We start from the raw sequence: 18,174 nt of genomic DNA, 5'->3' as shown, positions 1-18,174 counted from the left end.
AGTTTTCATTAGCCATCCTCTAATCTGTATGAACAGAAATAAACTGAGAATGCAGTCAGGAAAATTAACTCTTTAAACCTTCCTATCATTAAAAAATATTATAAACCTTAGATGGGTTTTGTTATTAAAAATAACCCCAAGAAATCAAATAAAAATAAAACTGATAAAATTCCATTTAATCAATGTGGGAATGTTTAGTAAGTTTCTGCATTAAAGACCTATGATCTGTCTGAAATTTCCAACAAAATACAAATTCAGAATTTCTTATTCACTCCCCTTGAAGTTAAGAGACTAATTACATTAACTGATTTATTAATAAATGGGGCTTTTTGTCTAATTATTGTAAGTACTAACAGACTGGGGAACCATTCTAAATGTCTAATGTGCCTTGAAACCATTTTTTTTTTTTTAAGATTAATTACATTTCTCACTAAAGTCACTTAGATATGCCCCTCAGGTTTTACACTGGAAGATTAAAGAAAAAAGTAAAGATAATTACCTCATTGGCCAGCTCCAGTAATACAGGGGCAGCTGCATTTTTCATCACCCCATTCAGGTACCTAGACAAGACAAAGCCAGGTAATTCTGCAGTGGCAGGAAAATATCAGTTTATACATGTCAGTATCCCTTGTGAACCTCTTTCATTTGGGGGAAAATACCCCAGAACAGAGTATTTAATTGGAAATATTTTAAGAAGAATAATATTTAAAACTATCACTAACTCTCCAGAGTTGTCTCCTATTCATCTGCAAGATATAGCAATCTCAATTAAGTAAAAACCACAATAAATCAAGAATTTTTTTTAAAAAATGGTTTAATGACATGCAAATAAATGATATTTGTACTCTGGAAAAGATGCATCACAGACAAATAAACCTTTATTATTCACAGTAAAGATTTGGGTTACCATATGACCTTCAACTATGATGGCTCACTACATATCTTATTCCTTTCTATGCACAAAAACATAAATTCTCAAATTAAATCCAGATTTTATCAATTAGGCAGTAGTTTAAAACTAAAGGCTTATTTTAGTTAAATGAGAATCTAACAATCAAATGAATATTCCAAAGAAAAAAAAGTTAAATATTTAGGATCCAATAAAGGGTGATAGAAAGTCATTATCCTATCAGTGGCAAAGGCTTAATGTTTCTGGTTAAGGGTATTAGACCAATAGTGGTGTTTCCAATCATTGCTTCATAACAATATTGCCTTCCTCACTGTCTGTTACTTTTACTGTTTGATGTGTGCATTTCAATAGTGCCTAAAACGTGTTCTCAGGAGTTGGTGGGAAGAAGTTATATTATTGCAAGCCACTGTGCTTTGCAGCTATGTGGGAAAGAACAATAGTTACCAGTATTTGAATCTGTTCGTTTATCTTATCTGTGTTCTTATAGCTTATCATTACTGACATCATTAAAAGGCCACAGCCTTTCTAGCTCTGTCATTATCTATCCATCAGAAGCCACTCTTCTGCTCATTAGTTACAGACATTAAAATTCTTTATAATTTCATCCTTATGTGGAATGAGTGTAACACCTTTACATAAACCTCTTCACAGAGCATTAGAGGGCTTTTTGTTTGCAAGATATTCTGAAGTTTATTAAGGAATGAAAGAAATTATAAAAGCTTTTTGCTGTAACCTATTTAAATTCTACACACAGCAAAAAATCCACAAAGCAAGATACTTTGAGTATATTTAAACTTCAAAAATTCATTACAGAAACAAAAGAGGAGACATCATAAACAAAATACCCAGCCAGGAAGTTTTACTTGACATTAATGCTCTAAATCGTGCATCCAGTTGATCAAATAGCAAAGCTACAGGTAACAATGGAGTAATTTTCTGTCAGATAATTCTAATGCTACTGGCAACTCCATAATGGCCTAACATCTCTCACAGACTGATGACAATACTATCCTGAAAAGCTTGCTGATCTTTCCTGTAATTTGCCTTTGTGTTTGACTAAGTTTAAGACTAGTAAGTCCCTGTCGAGTACACTCAGCTGTACTTCTACTGGCTCCCAACAGGGGCCACCTGAAATGGATACATGAAAAAAGATGATCGTTTCCAACCTAGGAAAGCAAGGGGAGCAGAATAATCTGCTTCTGTGTTGGTGAGAATATGAAAGAGCATACACACAGACTGGAGCAGTAAAATGGATGCTACAAAAGAGAAGTCGAGAAGACATGTTTGCCATGCTTATGCTTGAAGCATTTCAAATTGGCTTCTGACTCAAGTAGTCTGCCCCTGTAGCTTATGAAACATACTATACAGTAAATCTACTAAAACATGATTGAGATGAGTTTTCTAACTACTAACCAGAACATCTCTGATTTTAAAACATGTGCATTTTATTTGGCCATGTTAATATATTTGCAATGTGAAATACCCAGAAAAAGCATAAAGAATGATCTTCTCTACCACCACCATATAGCTTCATACATAATGCATTAGTTATGTACTACTATCATACTTCAGACAGTGCACAAGGGGACAGGAGACCAAATACTCCTACCTGATGTGAGCCAAACTTAATTAAACCAATGTTCTTCCTAAACAGCACAGGAGACGTGCAATATGATCCAGTACATATTTTTACAGAACAGTACAAGCACTAGAAAAAGAAAATCAAAAACCCAGAACAGCACAATTCACACTAGCTATTCTAAATCAGTGTCTACTAAAATGAAGCTCTGCTTAGGTTTTAAATATATGGCTCTGTGGAAGCACAGTTAATTTTCACAAATGAAGGCTTTTTGTTTATGTTCCTGATTCATACAGATTAATATTAAGCATAAATATCAGACATCTATAATCATAGTTATCAACTCACTTGCCATACAAGCTCCTCAGATATGTCAGTCTACAAGGAAATATTTTAATTGTGTATCTTAACCAGTTATCAGTATGCCCCAATTATGTCACTGCAGTATTTTTAGTAAAGCCTATAGAAGAAACAGACAAACCATACTGAGTAGCAAATACAATTTATTAGCTTAAGATGCATACAATTGTAAAATATTGTAAAATGACAAAAAGGTTTTCATCCTCCCTTAACAGCTATTTCTGACACTTCTGTTGATAAAACAGGAGTGATCTAAAAATTAACTGGCAATACATGAATATGTAACTTTTTGTAACATAACTCAAATCTTTTAAAAGTACAAGGAACTGTAACAGAACAAGCTCCCTAGCTGTGAGGAAGTTATCATCAATGTTAAGTCTTGACACAGAAGCCCTATAATTGCAAACTATAGGCAACATACAATAAATGCTATCATATACTCTGTAAAATATATTTGATTACCCTGACCAAACACAGAAAAATTTGTGCATTTTCACTGAAAACAATTTTAGGTGAACTGTTTTGTAATCCTCATCCTAAATTATTTATTTTTTACAGAAAATAAGCTTCATAAGCCAATAAACTAATTTACTTGTAATTGCCATAACAAATACTAGTTATGATAATACTCCTGACTGGGGTGGCGAGGTGATACCTTTGGTAGTAAGTTTCAACAGCTTCAGCAGTGTGATGCTTGGCATGTGTTCTTTTGATTTGTTTCTAGAAAAAATGAAAAAACAAAGTCTTACAAATGTGTCACAGATCAAAATACAGAAACCATGACTGTCCAGACACATGTTCCTTGGCTACACTTTGACATATAAACTGAACCATGTTTTTAGATTCTGTACAGAAATGACATTCAATCTACCTATTGAATTGAACGTCTTCAAACTGTACTGCAATGTACCATATATGTAAAAGCCAGTAAGGTCACAATAATTGAATCTAAATAAGTTTAGTGAAGGCTGCAGAGGGCAAAGAAAAACTTGTTCTCTCTTTCAACCTTTGTATTAATTTTCCCTCAATTCAATTCCATCTAAGTCTGGTGCACTCTAGTTTTACAATTCAATTGGCATTTTTAACCAGGAAGAACATTGCTTAAAAACAACTTATTTGAAAAACTACAAAAAGTAATTCCATAGAGACTTGCCACTTGACTGACACCTGTCATCTCATGATAAATGACTCCATTTTCTGCCTCTCTTGCCTTCTGCCACTCCGGCAATGGTCATTTATCATCATCTCTGTCAGCAATGGAAAGCAGCACTGACAGTGCAAGTCAGCAAACATTTAGCACATGGAACCACGCAACACAGGGAAATTATTATTGTCAGAATAATAATGGTTTAGCATAATTTATTACAGGTCCACCAAATAAGCAAAGGCTAGATGTTATTAGACAGATGGATGGGTAGGCTTGGCAGCCATCCACTGAGACTCAGGCGGTGCTTGATGTGGAAAAAGGAACATCCTCCAAACCAATCAGAAAGCTGGCAGTTCAATTACAAAGAAATAAAGGGACATTCATCATTCAATTAGGCACCTGTCAACCCTCACAAAGGAGAAAACTTCTAACCTGGTACTCCTGGGAGAAGATGCTCAGCAGAGTGGACTGCGATTGACTGGAACAAATAAAAGAAGGACAAAGTTAATTACTGGAGTGCACTGCAAAGAAACAAAAGAGAAGGGAGCTTCAAAGGTAGGCCTGCTGCCCTGTAATCTAACAGAACATGAAAACAAGTGTGGAAAAGTTGTTCCAGATGAACACCTCAGACAAAGGCTTCCTGCTGCTAGGTCAAGGAGAGAGTGTATGAGGGAGGGGAGGAAAATACAGCAACAGTTTCAAAGCAAACAAGCATATTGTTTGGGTGATTCCTTTTTCAGCTTCAGAACCTACAAAGTTCTAACAGGAGCAGTTAGAAAAGCTAAAAGGTAACAGGCAGAAAGGAAAACAAATGAAAATTTCCATTAATAATTGATGGAAATAAATTCCATCAGCAGTTGGGAACATGCTGCTTGTTCATTGGCAACATATTGAAATTCATTTTGTTAGCAGCAAGGGAAGCTCTTCAGTAGCTGTCTCATATTCAGGTTAAAAACTTCCCCCTCTGTCAGAAGTAGCATATGGGACCACTGGAACATTCCCACTGAAACTGATGTGCTTTGAAAATAGAAACTTTCACAGCAGGAAGCCAACATTCCCTGGAGTCGGTCATTTCCAAAAGCTGCCATAAGCTTCATTCATCTAAGGCTCCACTCAATGTCAAACACCTGGCAATGAAGCAACCTGGAAAGCATTCTTCCCAAGTGGGAATTTTTCTCTCTGGATTGTTAACATTTAGAAATGGGACAATTTTTTTTTTTTTCTCTGAAAGGCAATCAATACCACACCACTACTGTTTTCAATTGTCCTCTGTGGATATATATACCTCATCACATCCTGAATACAATTAATTACTCCTGATATATTTTCCTACTACATGCAACTTGAACAAATTATAGTCTCAATAAATCGAGTTTTATAGTACAGAAAAGCATTATGAATAATTAACATTTTTCCTTTCATGAACTAACCTACTAAGGCTAGTACATCTTTGAACATAGGTAGTACAAAGATTCAGCAATGCCTAAAGTCTTACTCTTCTGTCAGATTTCTTGTATGTGAATTTAACACCCATATCACATCATATTTACATTAAGTGTAAATGTTTTCTCCATACTCAAATGGTCCTTCTCCTTGCAATTTCCATGCCTCAGAAATAACTAATCTAAAATAAGGAAGCACTACTCCCATTTTCAAGAGGTAAAACTGAGGCACAGTTTGGGTTTGTTGAGGTTTAAACAGACAGTCTGTGCAGCAGAATATGAAGTCTTAACTCTAAACCAAGTTGAAGCATTGGGAACAAAGTGACTAAAATAATGTACTGCTGTACGAAGAGTTTATTATTACCCATATTTGTGCTTCCAGAATCTTTGCCATAATACTGTATTTTGGGCTTTTCTGTTCAGCACAACATCTGTGTGACAGCAGTAAGCTGAGCCTTGATCTCTGGTATTTTAGACATGAGAATGTTCACTCTGAGTATGTGTTGACCGAATATTAAAACTGTAAGAAAATGACACCAACATAAACTAGTACACAGACTTATGAAATTAATGGATTACAGAAAAAAAAGAATTACGATGTAATCAAAAATTCTTAAATATACACCATTGGACACAGAGGCCAAGAGTTTCGTAACACAATGCCTCCCCAAAAGGTGCACCATCCAATTATGGCAACTTAGAACATGCGCACGCAACCATTAGAAGGTGAACAAATGAAAGAAATTAAGATTATATACTTACACAGGCTATATGTATACACAAAGCTAAGCTATTTCAAATTGATTTATTTATAAAAACCCTGCAGACTATAAATAAGTTGGGTACATATGGCCCCCTAATGGCTCTCCACGTAACTATTATGATCTGCAGATTTACATGGTCATAATGGTGGAACTGAATTTAGAGAAAAGATGTGGAAAACCCCAAACCAAAACAGGATAGCATTTAAGTGGATTTCTGGTTCAAGTTCTCTCCCACTGACATACGAATTCCTGCATTTTTAGTTATTCCCAGCATGATTACTGTACCTATTGCACCATTATCCTATTATACCCATTGACATATCAAAAGGAATTAAGACCTTTATCCCTCTTTTCTCACTCCTGACTCTTGTCCATTCTATTTGTTCCCTCGGTGTCCTTGGATTTTGCCCTTCTACTTCAGTTTCGTTTGACACTCCTCTCCTATGTTTCCAACTGTTCAGGTCATTTAGGATCTATCATGAACACTAAAAAAAAATAAATAAATCAGCCCAACTGAACAAGTTGGATATATACTGGATTGCAGTACAAAACCACTACAACTGTGATAAACAGAATTATTTCTCTAATATCAATCAAAGAATTTCAAGCCTTATTATGAGAATATCTTTCCCCTTCCCCAGGAGAAGAGGATTTATTCAATCATCACATGGCTGCTCCCATGCTCTTTTCTGGTTAACACAGTTCTTCTCTTAAACACCAAAACCACTTATCTGTCACCCAGCATTTCCTTGCCACAATTCCATTGCCACAACTTCCTGGCAAAATCAAATAGCTCCTCAAAACACAACTGGAACATCTATTACAAGATGTCACTGACAGAAACCTGAAACATCATGTTTTCAGAAAGCACTGAAAAAGACAGTGTACTTGGAGCGGGGACAGAAGTCATGAACATGCATTTGCATTATAAAACAGCATGATCACAACTGCTGATACTGACAGCAGGGATACTGCTGTGTAAGTTATCATTACTTCTACAGGAGCAGCCAAATTCCTAGGGCTTCATCCATCCTCTTATGCTATACAGGATTTCAAGGCAGCAAATGAGCAGACAAATTAATATAGCTGAGATATCCAGGAAAACAAACATAACACTGAAAATATCTTTTACTCAAAATAACATTTCAGTGTTGCCTTATTGTTTCTCATGGAATAAACTTTGTAGTAAGCCTCATACCTTACTGAAAGGTTATGGATATAGGCATGCTTGTGTTGAACAACCTCTTTTGTCAGGAACCAGCTGTAGAGAAAAGATACAGATTTGCTAATTTTCTGAAACAAAAAATGCCATCCCAAATCATAATTCCAAGTACTACCTAGTTTAAATAATTAACAAATTAACTTGTTATCCATCTTGTAGAACTAAATCTGTTTTCTAGGAAAACAAGCAAACTTCCTCAAGTTCTGTAGAAGGCCACTTTCATAGAAACATTTTCTTCTGTGATTCCAGATAGTAACGGACATTACCCCCAGAGCTCTGATCAAAGCAATCAGCCTCGCTCTTTAGATACCCTCTTTTTCTTGTACACCAACTTCCATAATGGAACGATTTACCTTTTGTTACTCTGTGTTGATGTTGGTGGCACTTTGTGTCCTTGTCAATACATAACTGCATTTAGACAGAAAACTGAAATCTATGATCTGCTACAAAACACCATTATTTTTTTAAGAAAATAGCTTCTAATTTTAAAAAATGATATGTCATTTCCTGGTTCCAAATGATATAAAGATATAAAAATTTGCTTAACATAAGAAAGTATTACTCGTATCAAATATACCTATAATATACAAATCCCACATTTAAAATGGGATGTCCAAGTCAGACCAGAAGAAGAGATAAGAGAAATTACCTCTAAGAACAGTCACGAGATCAATCAAGCTAAAAAGAGAACTGCATGTCTGGTGCTGGAAAAAGAATATATCTTTTGGTAATTTAACATGTAAGAATAAAATTTAGATCATTCTCTTCCAATGAATCTCAGAAATTGGAATAGGATACTATCATCCCTGGTGAGTATGTCAGAAATGTTTTGTTTTACAATGAGTACTCATATATAAACTAATAACAGATAATATGCTGATGCAGACCAGTGCTTCATAACTAGAGCTGATATAAAACTCTGGCCAAGAAGAACCTAGTAATGACAAAAATAATTTAAATGGACAGGATCACCTTCTCAGCAAAGCAGGCTTGCAGATCTAGCCAAGATTTGGGGTGCTGTCCAACTTAATACTTGCTATTTACTACTGCTTCAGCAGGAGAAAATCCAAACATGACAACTTCTGCAAATACTATATTATCAGCCCTGGCTGATAACAATTCTTATAATTCTTATTAATTCTTTAGGGATGAGATAAAACTTATGCTTTTCTACTTTATTTTCTGAGATTATTGAAAATGTAGAATTTTAGGTACAAGACCAAGTTTCCACTTGTTTCATCTATTAATTTTAAAAGAAGCTGTGTTTCCCTCATCTCTAACTCCACACGTTTTGCCTAAAATAGAAAGACTAAAAATTCAGCTTTATATTTCATGTATTTTACCATGGAACAAAGGAAGAGCATCTAGAAAGATCTGTTAAAAAAAACCCAACAAAACAAAACCAACCAAAAACCAACCAAAACAAAAAACCTAACAGTAAATATGTATTGCAGTATTTAACCCAGTAACTATCTACACAAGTGGAGACAAGCAGGAGGAAATCAAAGTCCATCATAAGACAAATACATATAATACATATATATATATATATATATAATAGAATCATAGAATAGTTAGATTTGAAAAGGACCTTAAGATCATCTAGTTCCAACCCCCCTGCAATAGGCAGGGGCATCTCACACTAAACTATGTCACCCAACACTCTGTCCAACCTAGCCTTGAACACTTCCAGTGATGGAGCATTCACAACCTCCCTGGGAAACCCATTCCAGTGTCTCACCACCCTTACAGTAAAGAACTTCTTCGTTATATCCAATCTAAACCTCTCTTGTTTAAGTTTTAACCCATTACCCCTTGTCCTGTCACTACAGTCCCTAACGAAGAGTCCCTCCCCAGCATCTGCCTTGATTTTTTTCTTTTTTAGCAAATAAAATCTACAAAGAACATTGCTTCATTGCTTCCCTTCCACAAAATGTAACATTCCACCTCATTAAGACTATAAATATACTCGTTAAAAAACGGGGTGGGGGGCAGGAGCTGTGTTTCCAAAATTCAAAAGCTGTTAAGTGTGAAATCCCAAAGCAGCAGTAGCAAACCTCTTGGAAATGCATATAGCACTGCACTTAGGTATTACAGGCATTTAAACAGGGGGAGAAGTTGTTTATTTCCTTCCAGATTACCCAGAGTGAGTATGTAGTGCTAGCCAAATCCCTTCATGAAATGTTCAGAAGCAGGTAAGAGTCTCTCACTTCTAATAATTGGAAAAGAACTTCCCTTTTCCATCTACAATAACTTTTAAAATATTTTAACTAATGTAATATTGAGCTTTAAAACAAAAGTAATACATATAACTTAGGGCTACACTTACATGGTCCTTCTATGCTGGATTAAGAATCTATGAGAGAAAAGAAATACATGTATTTGATGAATTTAAATGTCTGGGGGTGGAAAGGGAATCCTCCTCACAGCTATTCTGAGACTCCAGAATGTGTGACTAAAATACATTTGTCTTGTTACATTTTCAAAAACCTGAAAGAAACCCAAACAGCCTTTTAATTCTCATCTTCTGTACTACAAACACTCGAACAGGGACTCCTAAAGAAAACAATGTCTCTATACAGCTTATCATATGCTAACCAGTCCACACTTATGTGCAACACATGTGTAGATGTGTAAAACCTCTGTGGCTTCCCAGAACTGCAGGATGTAGCCTACAAGTACCAAAGCTTGAGAACCACTTGGCTTACATACATCCAAGCACTGAACGACATGGAATGAGGGAGGAAGCCTCACTGACATCTAGAATAGCTATGGTTTAGGCTCTCTTTACTGCAGCTTTTAATATTAAAAACTGACCTGAAGTTTTAATATGGTTGTGGTCACTTCTCTGAATAAAAATTCTCAAAAAGCAGATTATTGTCTTTGTAAACATTTCTACTTTATCACTCACAAAATTAACGCAGATTTATCAGAAGTCAGTGAATTACCAATTTGAGCTAAATCACTATACCTGTCTATATGTGTGTATGTGAATATATGTGTTTGAATAGGAGTCTGGAATAACTGAGTGATATCAAAAAGTATGTAAGTCTTTAGCTACAACACGGTAGCTTCTGTAAAACAGCTGTCTTCCAATGTTACAGCTTTCCAACTATACCAGTTCAAGTCTGGGATACAAAACCAGCTTTATTTTCTTTACATATGAACCCTTTCAAACAACGAAACATTGAAGGAGCTACTACTTTGAGAACTACAAAGTCAGCACAGTGCTGATGGGGAAAGACTCCCATTATAAATATATTAATGTTATAAAAATCCAGCTTTTTAATGTATATTAAAAAAGAAGTACCTGCTAATATGCTCATTTCAGACTTAGTATCATCAAATTTAAAATCAAGATAAAGTTCAAGATCATTTGGAGAACTATAGCACTAATCAATGTAGAAACTCTCTCATATCCAGTTCAAGTAAACTGTACAGCAGCTCAATGCGAAAGATTTAAATATATACCACTTACTAAAAATTGTCCTTGCCTCAAAGTCGATTTTGTACCTTTGGTAGGATCAAAATAAAAACCAAAAGTAAAGAGTCCAAGTAAAAAAGTCATCCTGTAATGCGGGCTTACACTATCCAATGATAATAAAAAGGTTAAATGCAGGCATGTGCATACAACTTTGCTGCCTATAGCCGGGGTTATGAGAATAACTGCATGAGAAAGCTCCGAGATGGCTACTTGAGAAGAGTCATCACTTCTATGACCTTGACACTGGTTGGTCCCACAACTTCTATGCAATTTAGTGATGTGCGAGAACAGATGATGGTGCAATACATAGAAATGGCAGCATTTAAAATTCATAGTAGCATAAGGCCATTACTTTTCCCACTGGGCCACTTGAACTTTAATAATGCCTGACCTAGTTGGCCAATAAGTTCTAGCAGCAGACAGAGGAAAATTGCTAGTATTAGATACTGTTTGATTTTTCATTTAGAAAGACTTAGAAGTTCCTTTAAGAACAGGGTACCAATTCTTCCTGTAGACACCTAATTTTTTTTGTGTCCGCTGTAACGGCCAATATATTTTCAAACAACTGCAGACTATGAACAAACCATACCAGATGTGGAAAAAAATAAAATGCAGAGGTGAATACGAATTATCAATACAGGCAATGATCACAAAATAATGCTAGCCCTTCGCAGAGATAAATTACACCTTCTTTCACCCACATGACAAAGATTTACCTTTCAAAAGTAGTAATACAGGTGTAACCCAAAATATGCCATATTCAAATGGTTGCAAAATACTTCTGATCAAGCCCCCAAAATGAAAAATCAGAATAAAGACGCTATTTTTCCATTCACATATGTATGCTTATGATGAGAACAACAACATTATGTTTTAAAAGTGATAAACATTGTCAGATATTATGGTAAAAAATGGAACTCTGAAAACACAAGAACTGAAGAGTAGTATTTCCAAATGAAAATACTTTTTTGGTCTTACTCTCTTAGTAAGCAAGTACAGAAAATAGATAATAATTTGCCTGAGATACTGTTCTGATACTTTCTTTTTTCCAGAGTAAAACAGCACACTGCTTGTTACATGAATGTTTGAAACCTACTTAAATGCCAAGTCCACACAGAGACCTTTGTAAGTAAATACTCTTTCACAAATGTTTCAAGTAAAGTCTCTTCCATAAAAACATAAAACTATTTTGTAAGGTTCAATTTTCAAGCTGGAAAATATTTTCAGATGTAATACAAAAGCAAAATATATTCACAACACAGACTTAAAGAACACAATGTCAGAGCTAAACCATGAAATAAAAACTCTCTAGTATTTTGACCTCAGTCTTCAATGTCTATTGACTATTTTCACCTTACCCATACCAGAACTTCTCTGGTACCCTTCGACCATCCAGTGAGGGAGTCCACTGACAAAAGAAATTGGAGTCAAATAGGGTTTTCCTCCACATACACCTCGATAACCTTAGTAGTTGTCTCCACATCTCCACCTCCTGGTATTTTCTCCTTTAACTCTACAAAATAATGTTTCACAGAAAATGAAATAAAAAGCAAAGTTTGAGACCAACATAAGCAGATGATTTGCTATGTCCTTGTTCTCAACCAGTCCAAGCTAAAAACACATTTGCAAGTTTGAACTCTTACTCTTAGTACCACAATCTAAAAGTTGAACCATTAGACAAAAAATACACAAAAGTTGTTGTTATCTGTTGACAGCTGTGCAAAGAAGCTAAAATTGAAAACAGGGTTTTATCCTCCACATTTCCTATCTGTCGTCTTTATAAGGCCAAGGTCCATACACTGAAAAAATCATTCACTTAGTAGGCTATAACTGGAAAGAAATATTTGATATATACATTTTGTGTTCCATCTTCCTCATTTTGCTTGGGTAACTTTATTGTGCTACTTCCCTTACCCCCCAAGTAAAGGATCAGATTATACCTTGTCAAGAGAAGTTTTCCAGACTCCAATATTACATTTCCTGATTGTGAAGAAAGAGGAAAATCATTCTACTTTGCATTTTCTGTCTTCAAACCTATGTTGTCCTGTATAAACTAGATGTTTAAATTTAATTTTAGAAAAATATTTTTATGGATGAATGGCAATTCAAAGCTAATCAGACTGATCATTTTACATTTAAAAATTAGCCTGTACGTAAAAATCATATCTGTGCCAGTTTGAAACCTAATAAATCCCCACCCTTAAACAATTTGTTCCTAAAAATATATAATTGAATTTAGAAAACTATAAGCTATATTTAAATTTATTATTTACAAGCAATTAATTACGCAGACAGCCAGGTGGCTTTCATTACATAAATTACTGTTAATGACACTTGCCTCATGCTGCTACTGTATTTAGCATCTGCATGCATCACATGTCAAGCACATACACTGTTGCACAGCTATCTCCAGGGTAAAAAGTGAACACCTTAAGTCAAAAAAGCTTCCAATAATCCAATCAAAATTGTTAATTCTTTAAACAAAACATGATCTTATTAATGTTCCCCATACAGGATATCACTTTAGCTCTATCAAAGGTGAATGATACATAAAAGTAGTTTTAAGTAAATTCCAGTGTTGGGAATGATACAGATTTAAGGCAAGAAATGAACCCATTTATATGTAGTCCCCTTGCGATTTTCAGTCTAAAACCCTAAGCTGTATTTATAATATAAAAGTTTATAATTTTAAAGCTATTTGTAACTAGAAAACAAAACAGAAGGAAAAAAGAGAATAATTCTTGTCTATCTACTTAGCTGAAAGAGCAGTATCTGTATCTCTTAAATTTATTGTACCATATATGGAGATCTGTACAAAGTCTATTTTTCAGCCCCAGACTACTGTGGCATACAGGGAATAAACTAATTTAATTCCACTACTTACTTCCCTTTGGCAAGATGGCAGAAACACACTAAGAAGGAAACACAGCTGTTCCCTTTTACCGGTGGTCTTCCAGCATTCTTTTTTACAAAGCTGTCTACCTACAACTGGCAGCCACTACGAAGGGAGCATCTGACAAGAGGTGATCACAATATTACATTATCCTATCCTTAAACTTCTCTGATGTTCTTTTCCACTTGTACTAACAGGATTTTCCTTTCCCTTCCTTCTCTTTCCAGAGGATTTATTTTTTGGTGTTCTTTGCAGTGCTCTAAAAATACATACAATGATTATACAGTTTGTTTCCTGCTGTGTCACAGAAAAGGTTGGGTTTCCAGGAGAACTCTTATTCCATGCACTAACTGAACAGAATCATCGCCAATGTAAACAGTCAATAGGTTCACCACATAGCATCACATTTATTAAGCACCAAAATTTGACCAGTCTTGGTAGATTGGGCCCATAGGCCTTGGTAAATAAATGTGGAAGCCAAGGAAGGAGAACTAGTTCAACATCAAAGATTTGTTCTATGTTAAAATAAACTGAAGATGATCTCAACATGCATCACGACTCACTGGCACTCCTTAAATTTCTGGGAGTTCTCAAAAATGTAATAACAATATACACAGATGTCTTCACATTAAGCACATAAAGACTGAAATTCACCAAAAAGAAAAAAAAAATATCCATGAGAAGAGGGCAACTAAACTTCACTGGAATTCAGTGAAATTTGACTCTTAACATCCTTCAGGCAGTTTTCAAAAAGGCCTCACACAAAACATCCCAAACCTATCCTCTCCCATTTTAAAGTCTTTATACATTATAGTAAAGCAGCAAAGGCCACATAGTCTTTTTCTTGTTCAGATTTTTAATTTGTTCTTCACATTTAAATATCAGGTCTTTGTATGTTACCTTAGAGTGGCAAATTAGCAGAACTAGGACATCAGTAAACAGTGGAAATTGAGAAGAGAAAAAAAACATTCTGAACTGCATGATTTACATTTCTGTATGTTAGTAACTAACAATGTCATATTACATTTGTCATATACAATATATTTTTTAATGAGAATACACACTCTTTTATAAAAAAGCCAGTCACCCACCTTGCTTTAACTAAAGGCATCTGAACATGTCTCCCAATCAAAAATAAGGATGTCAAGTCCTAGTTTATAAAAACCAAAAGAATTGGAGGGTAGAAGGGAGTTAAGCCATAAATTAATACTAATGCTATTATTAATACTAATTTAGGATGGACAGCCTTTGTTTTCAAACTTCTTTTAAGAACGAGTAAAAGTTTCTTCTATCAATTTCTATTTAGAAGTAATTTCTTTCCCCACAACAGTAAATCTTTAAGGCCCAAAATTGAAAAAATGGCATGAATGTTATTTTTAGCACAGCAGATATGCTATGCAGATACTCTGTCCTCTCAGTACGCTGAAGTATTTTGTTAATGCATCACTTTCCACTAAACCAACCACAAGCAAATCCTGAATTTAAAGTTATGACTGCTCATATGTGATCTGTTACCTGGATTACAAAAAAAAAACAAAAAACAAACCCAAACCCAACCAATCAAACAAACAAATAAACAAACAAAAAACAAAAAAAAAAGAAAAAAAGGCAGAAGGCCTTTCTAGCCACCTAATCACCATATCAATGACACATGCCACAACAGAGAAGCACTAGTTTATTTGATTGATCATGGTAGATAAACTCCAAATAACAGAGAAATTAACAAATGCTTGACATTTGCTCAACATCCATTATTCTGACACTGCTTTCAGGATTTCAAAGCCTGGGAGTATGCTTAATCAACATTCATATTCCCTAGTGAGCTACAGGCACCATATTGCGCCCCGCCTTAGTACTGATGAAAACTGCATATTGGCCATTTCCAAAATGTTCTGGGACTCCACACAGGGCCCCTTCTCTCCCTTGTTCCTGTTCTGCAGTTTTCTTTTAAACACTTCCAAGACAAAAGCATCTGCCAGTTTTTCTCTCTGGGGATGTATGCAAAATGAACTTAACAGTTTTAAGGCAGGAGAAACTCTCACATCTAAATTCATTCATAGGACAGAAAAGGGCCTAAGAGGCCTCTCCAGGGACAAAACCCTGCTGAAATTTTCCCCGACAACTGTGGGAGCTTTATAAAATCTAAGTCCAGACAATTTCCAATTCAAATGCCCAGCATAGCATGACCTTTGTCAGATCTATGAGCCCTAGATGCACCCACTATTTTTTTATTCTAACCAGCACAGACATTAGACAGGGCACTACTGCTAAGCAGGAGGCTGAATATTTGCATGCTCTTCTATTGTGAAAATGTAACAGTGACAGCACTGTGTCGAATTCTTTTCCCCCTAGAACTTTAACTCCATAGGAGAGGCATAGCTGACAGATGACTCTCCCAACATCTGTGTTATGTACACTGCACAGCTGAGGAACCTTGGATCACTGTCACAGCTTCTCGAAGATGACCTACACCTTTCTTATATCTATCCATGATCAAAAAAGTAAAATAAAAATTTGAAAATGACATTTTTTAAAATGAAAAGTAAATATGGTAAGGAAGATTAACATAATTTAGTCATTGAGCTGTTCGCATAGCAGCTCACCATATGTTGTATAAATGTCCTATACAAAATAATATATCAGACCTGACACGTTGCACATCATATTGTATTATTTAATATGCTTACTAAAATTTCATGGACCAAGTGCCACTTCTGAAAGCATACAGAAAGCCCTAGAAAATATTTCTTCATCTTCCATGATTTATTTTGATTACCTTTTACAGCTACATGATAAAGTGGAACTTGCAAAATTACGAGGTTAAGGTTTACACAGCTATTGCTTCATATGCTAAAATATAACAAATGGTTCCATGTCTGTATATCCTTTTACTTGCATTTAATATCAGAAGCACATTAACTAAGCACATTGCTTTCCACTGCATATTTTAATAATTTTAACTGGTTATTTCAGTAAACATTCTGATCCACCAATGCAAAGTTCCATTGAGAGAGAAATATATATATCATTGATAAAGAGGCTAAAGAGCTGAGAATTATAAAATAAACTAAAACCAAACAATTAACATATGATACATGTTGACCACCCCAGGCCTGTCTGCATAAAATATATATTAATTTCTACACAACATCTTACACATTTGAATAGTATTTTTTAATTATTGAGATTTAAAATGTTGGAATGGCAAGCATCTATACCCAGATAAATCAGAAAAATTCTCTATCCAGAAACCTCAAACCCACAGAAGTAGTAATTTGTAAGAATGATTGCTAATCACTGGCGAGGTCTGTGTCTGAACAGTAAATTAAAACAAAACATGCAAGCAGGAAACTTGTGGATAGTAGGTGTTGGGCAACCAATTGGATTTGTTTGGAAAAAAACGCTCCCCATTCAGAGGGTGTACCAAACAGATAGATATGGCTAGAAAAATTTTTAGACTGAAGCCATGCCTTTATTCCATAAGGACCATTTTCCTTTTTCTCTTTCAGACCACTGATGTCAAAGGAACACAATACAAATGAGATAAACAATGTAGTCTGATTTCTTTTTTTGGTCAATAATTAAATTCCTCTAATAATAGAATAAAGAAGAACATATTCCTGTGTCAGATAACTTATTGCAATGAGGTCATTAAATGCTGTATTTAGAATGGAATTTGCTTGGCCTATAGGAGTATCTGCCAATTAGTAAAAAAAAAAAATTCCTTTTCAAACCCTTTAAGAACCAGAAATCTAGCTTATGAGTTATCTTTTAATATTTTGTGTACCCAAGACAATGCACTTATCTAGGAAGACATATTGTTCAGGTGTATTGAAAATTGAAGGACAACAGCACTGACAACCTGAATTTTATATTAATACTGGAAATGGCTTATGTTCAAGAGCCATTTAAACTGCAGGAACTTGCCCTCCTGTTATTGTACTTTGCACCATCTGTAGCCTCATAATGCACATCTGCATTCCACAGAAGAAGTGCAATAAAAAACTGGACATTACCAGTATCAATAGTGGACTGATGATAAGTTTTGCCATCTCCTAGCCAACTACAAATGGAAACAGAGATACATAGTGTCTTTATTATTGTCTGGTTTCTCAATATACAAAAAGGAACTCCAAAAGACCCTTTATTATTCAGTCACAGCAGCATTACGTCCATTTTGGCCATAGTTTTCATGTTGGCTTTGAAACAATTTTGGACAGGCTGCATTACACAAGAGGCTACCTTTGCCATCACAAGCTTCTTACTCAAATATTTGACAACATTCTCCTTTCTGCGGAAAAAGAATGTGTGCTATCTTAGGACATTTTACTCAGTGTTGAAACTTCTAGAGGTATCTGGGAACCAATGCTATC

The 18,174-nt window shown here is 35.1% G+C and overlaps 1 protein-coding gene across 5 annotated transcripts in view; it reads right to left on the bottom strand.

Moving 5' to 3' along the window:
- The window catches only part of CDIN1 (CDAN1 interacting nuclease 1), a 125,390-nt gene that overhangs the window by 96,853 nt on the left and 10,363 nt on the right, over nt 1-18,174 (bottom strand). For 2 of the 5 annotated variants that reach the window (XM_031049095.2, XM_031049096.2), the window contains exons 2-5: nt 7,401-7,463; nt 4,429-4,474; nt 3,505-3,569; nt 500-560 (exon numbers count right to left, since the gene is read on the bottom strand). In XM_031049095.2, the coding sequence (XP_030904955.1) occupies nt 500-560; nt 3,505-3,569; nt 4,429-4,474; nt 7,401-7,463 (235 nt within the window). Of the gene's footprint in view, nt 1-499; nt 561-3,504; nt 3,570-4,428; nt 4,475-5,802; nt 5,889-7,400; nt 7,464-18,174 lie in introns of those variants that run through there. The other 3 variants (XM_005149285.4, XM_031049097.2, XM_031049098.2) reach the window with 2 other exon arrangements.

Source organism: Melopsittacus undulatus, chromosome 4 (assembly GCF_012275295.1).
Source record: "Melopsittacus undulatus isolate bMelUnd1 chromosome 4, bMelUnd1.mat.Z, whole genome shotgun sequence".
In the NCBI taxonomy this organism is placed as follows: Eukaryota; Metazoa; Chordata; class Aves; order Psittaciformes; family Psittaculidae; genus Melopsittacus; species Melopsittacus undulatus.
Note: the sequence above shows the minus strand (reverse complement) of the source record. Positions and strands in the feature narration are given on the sequence as shown.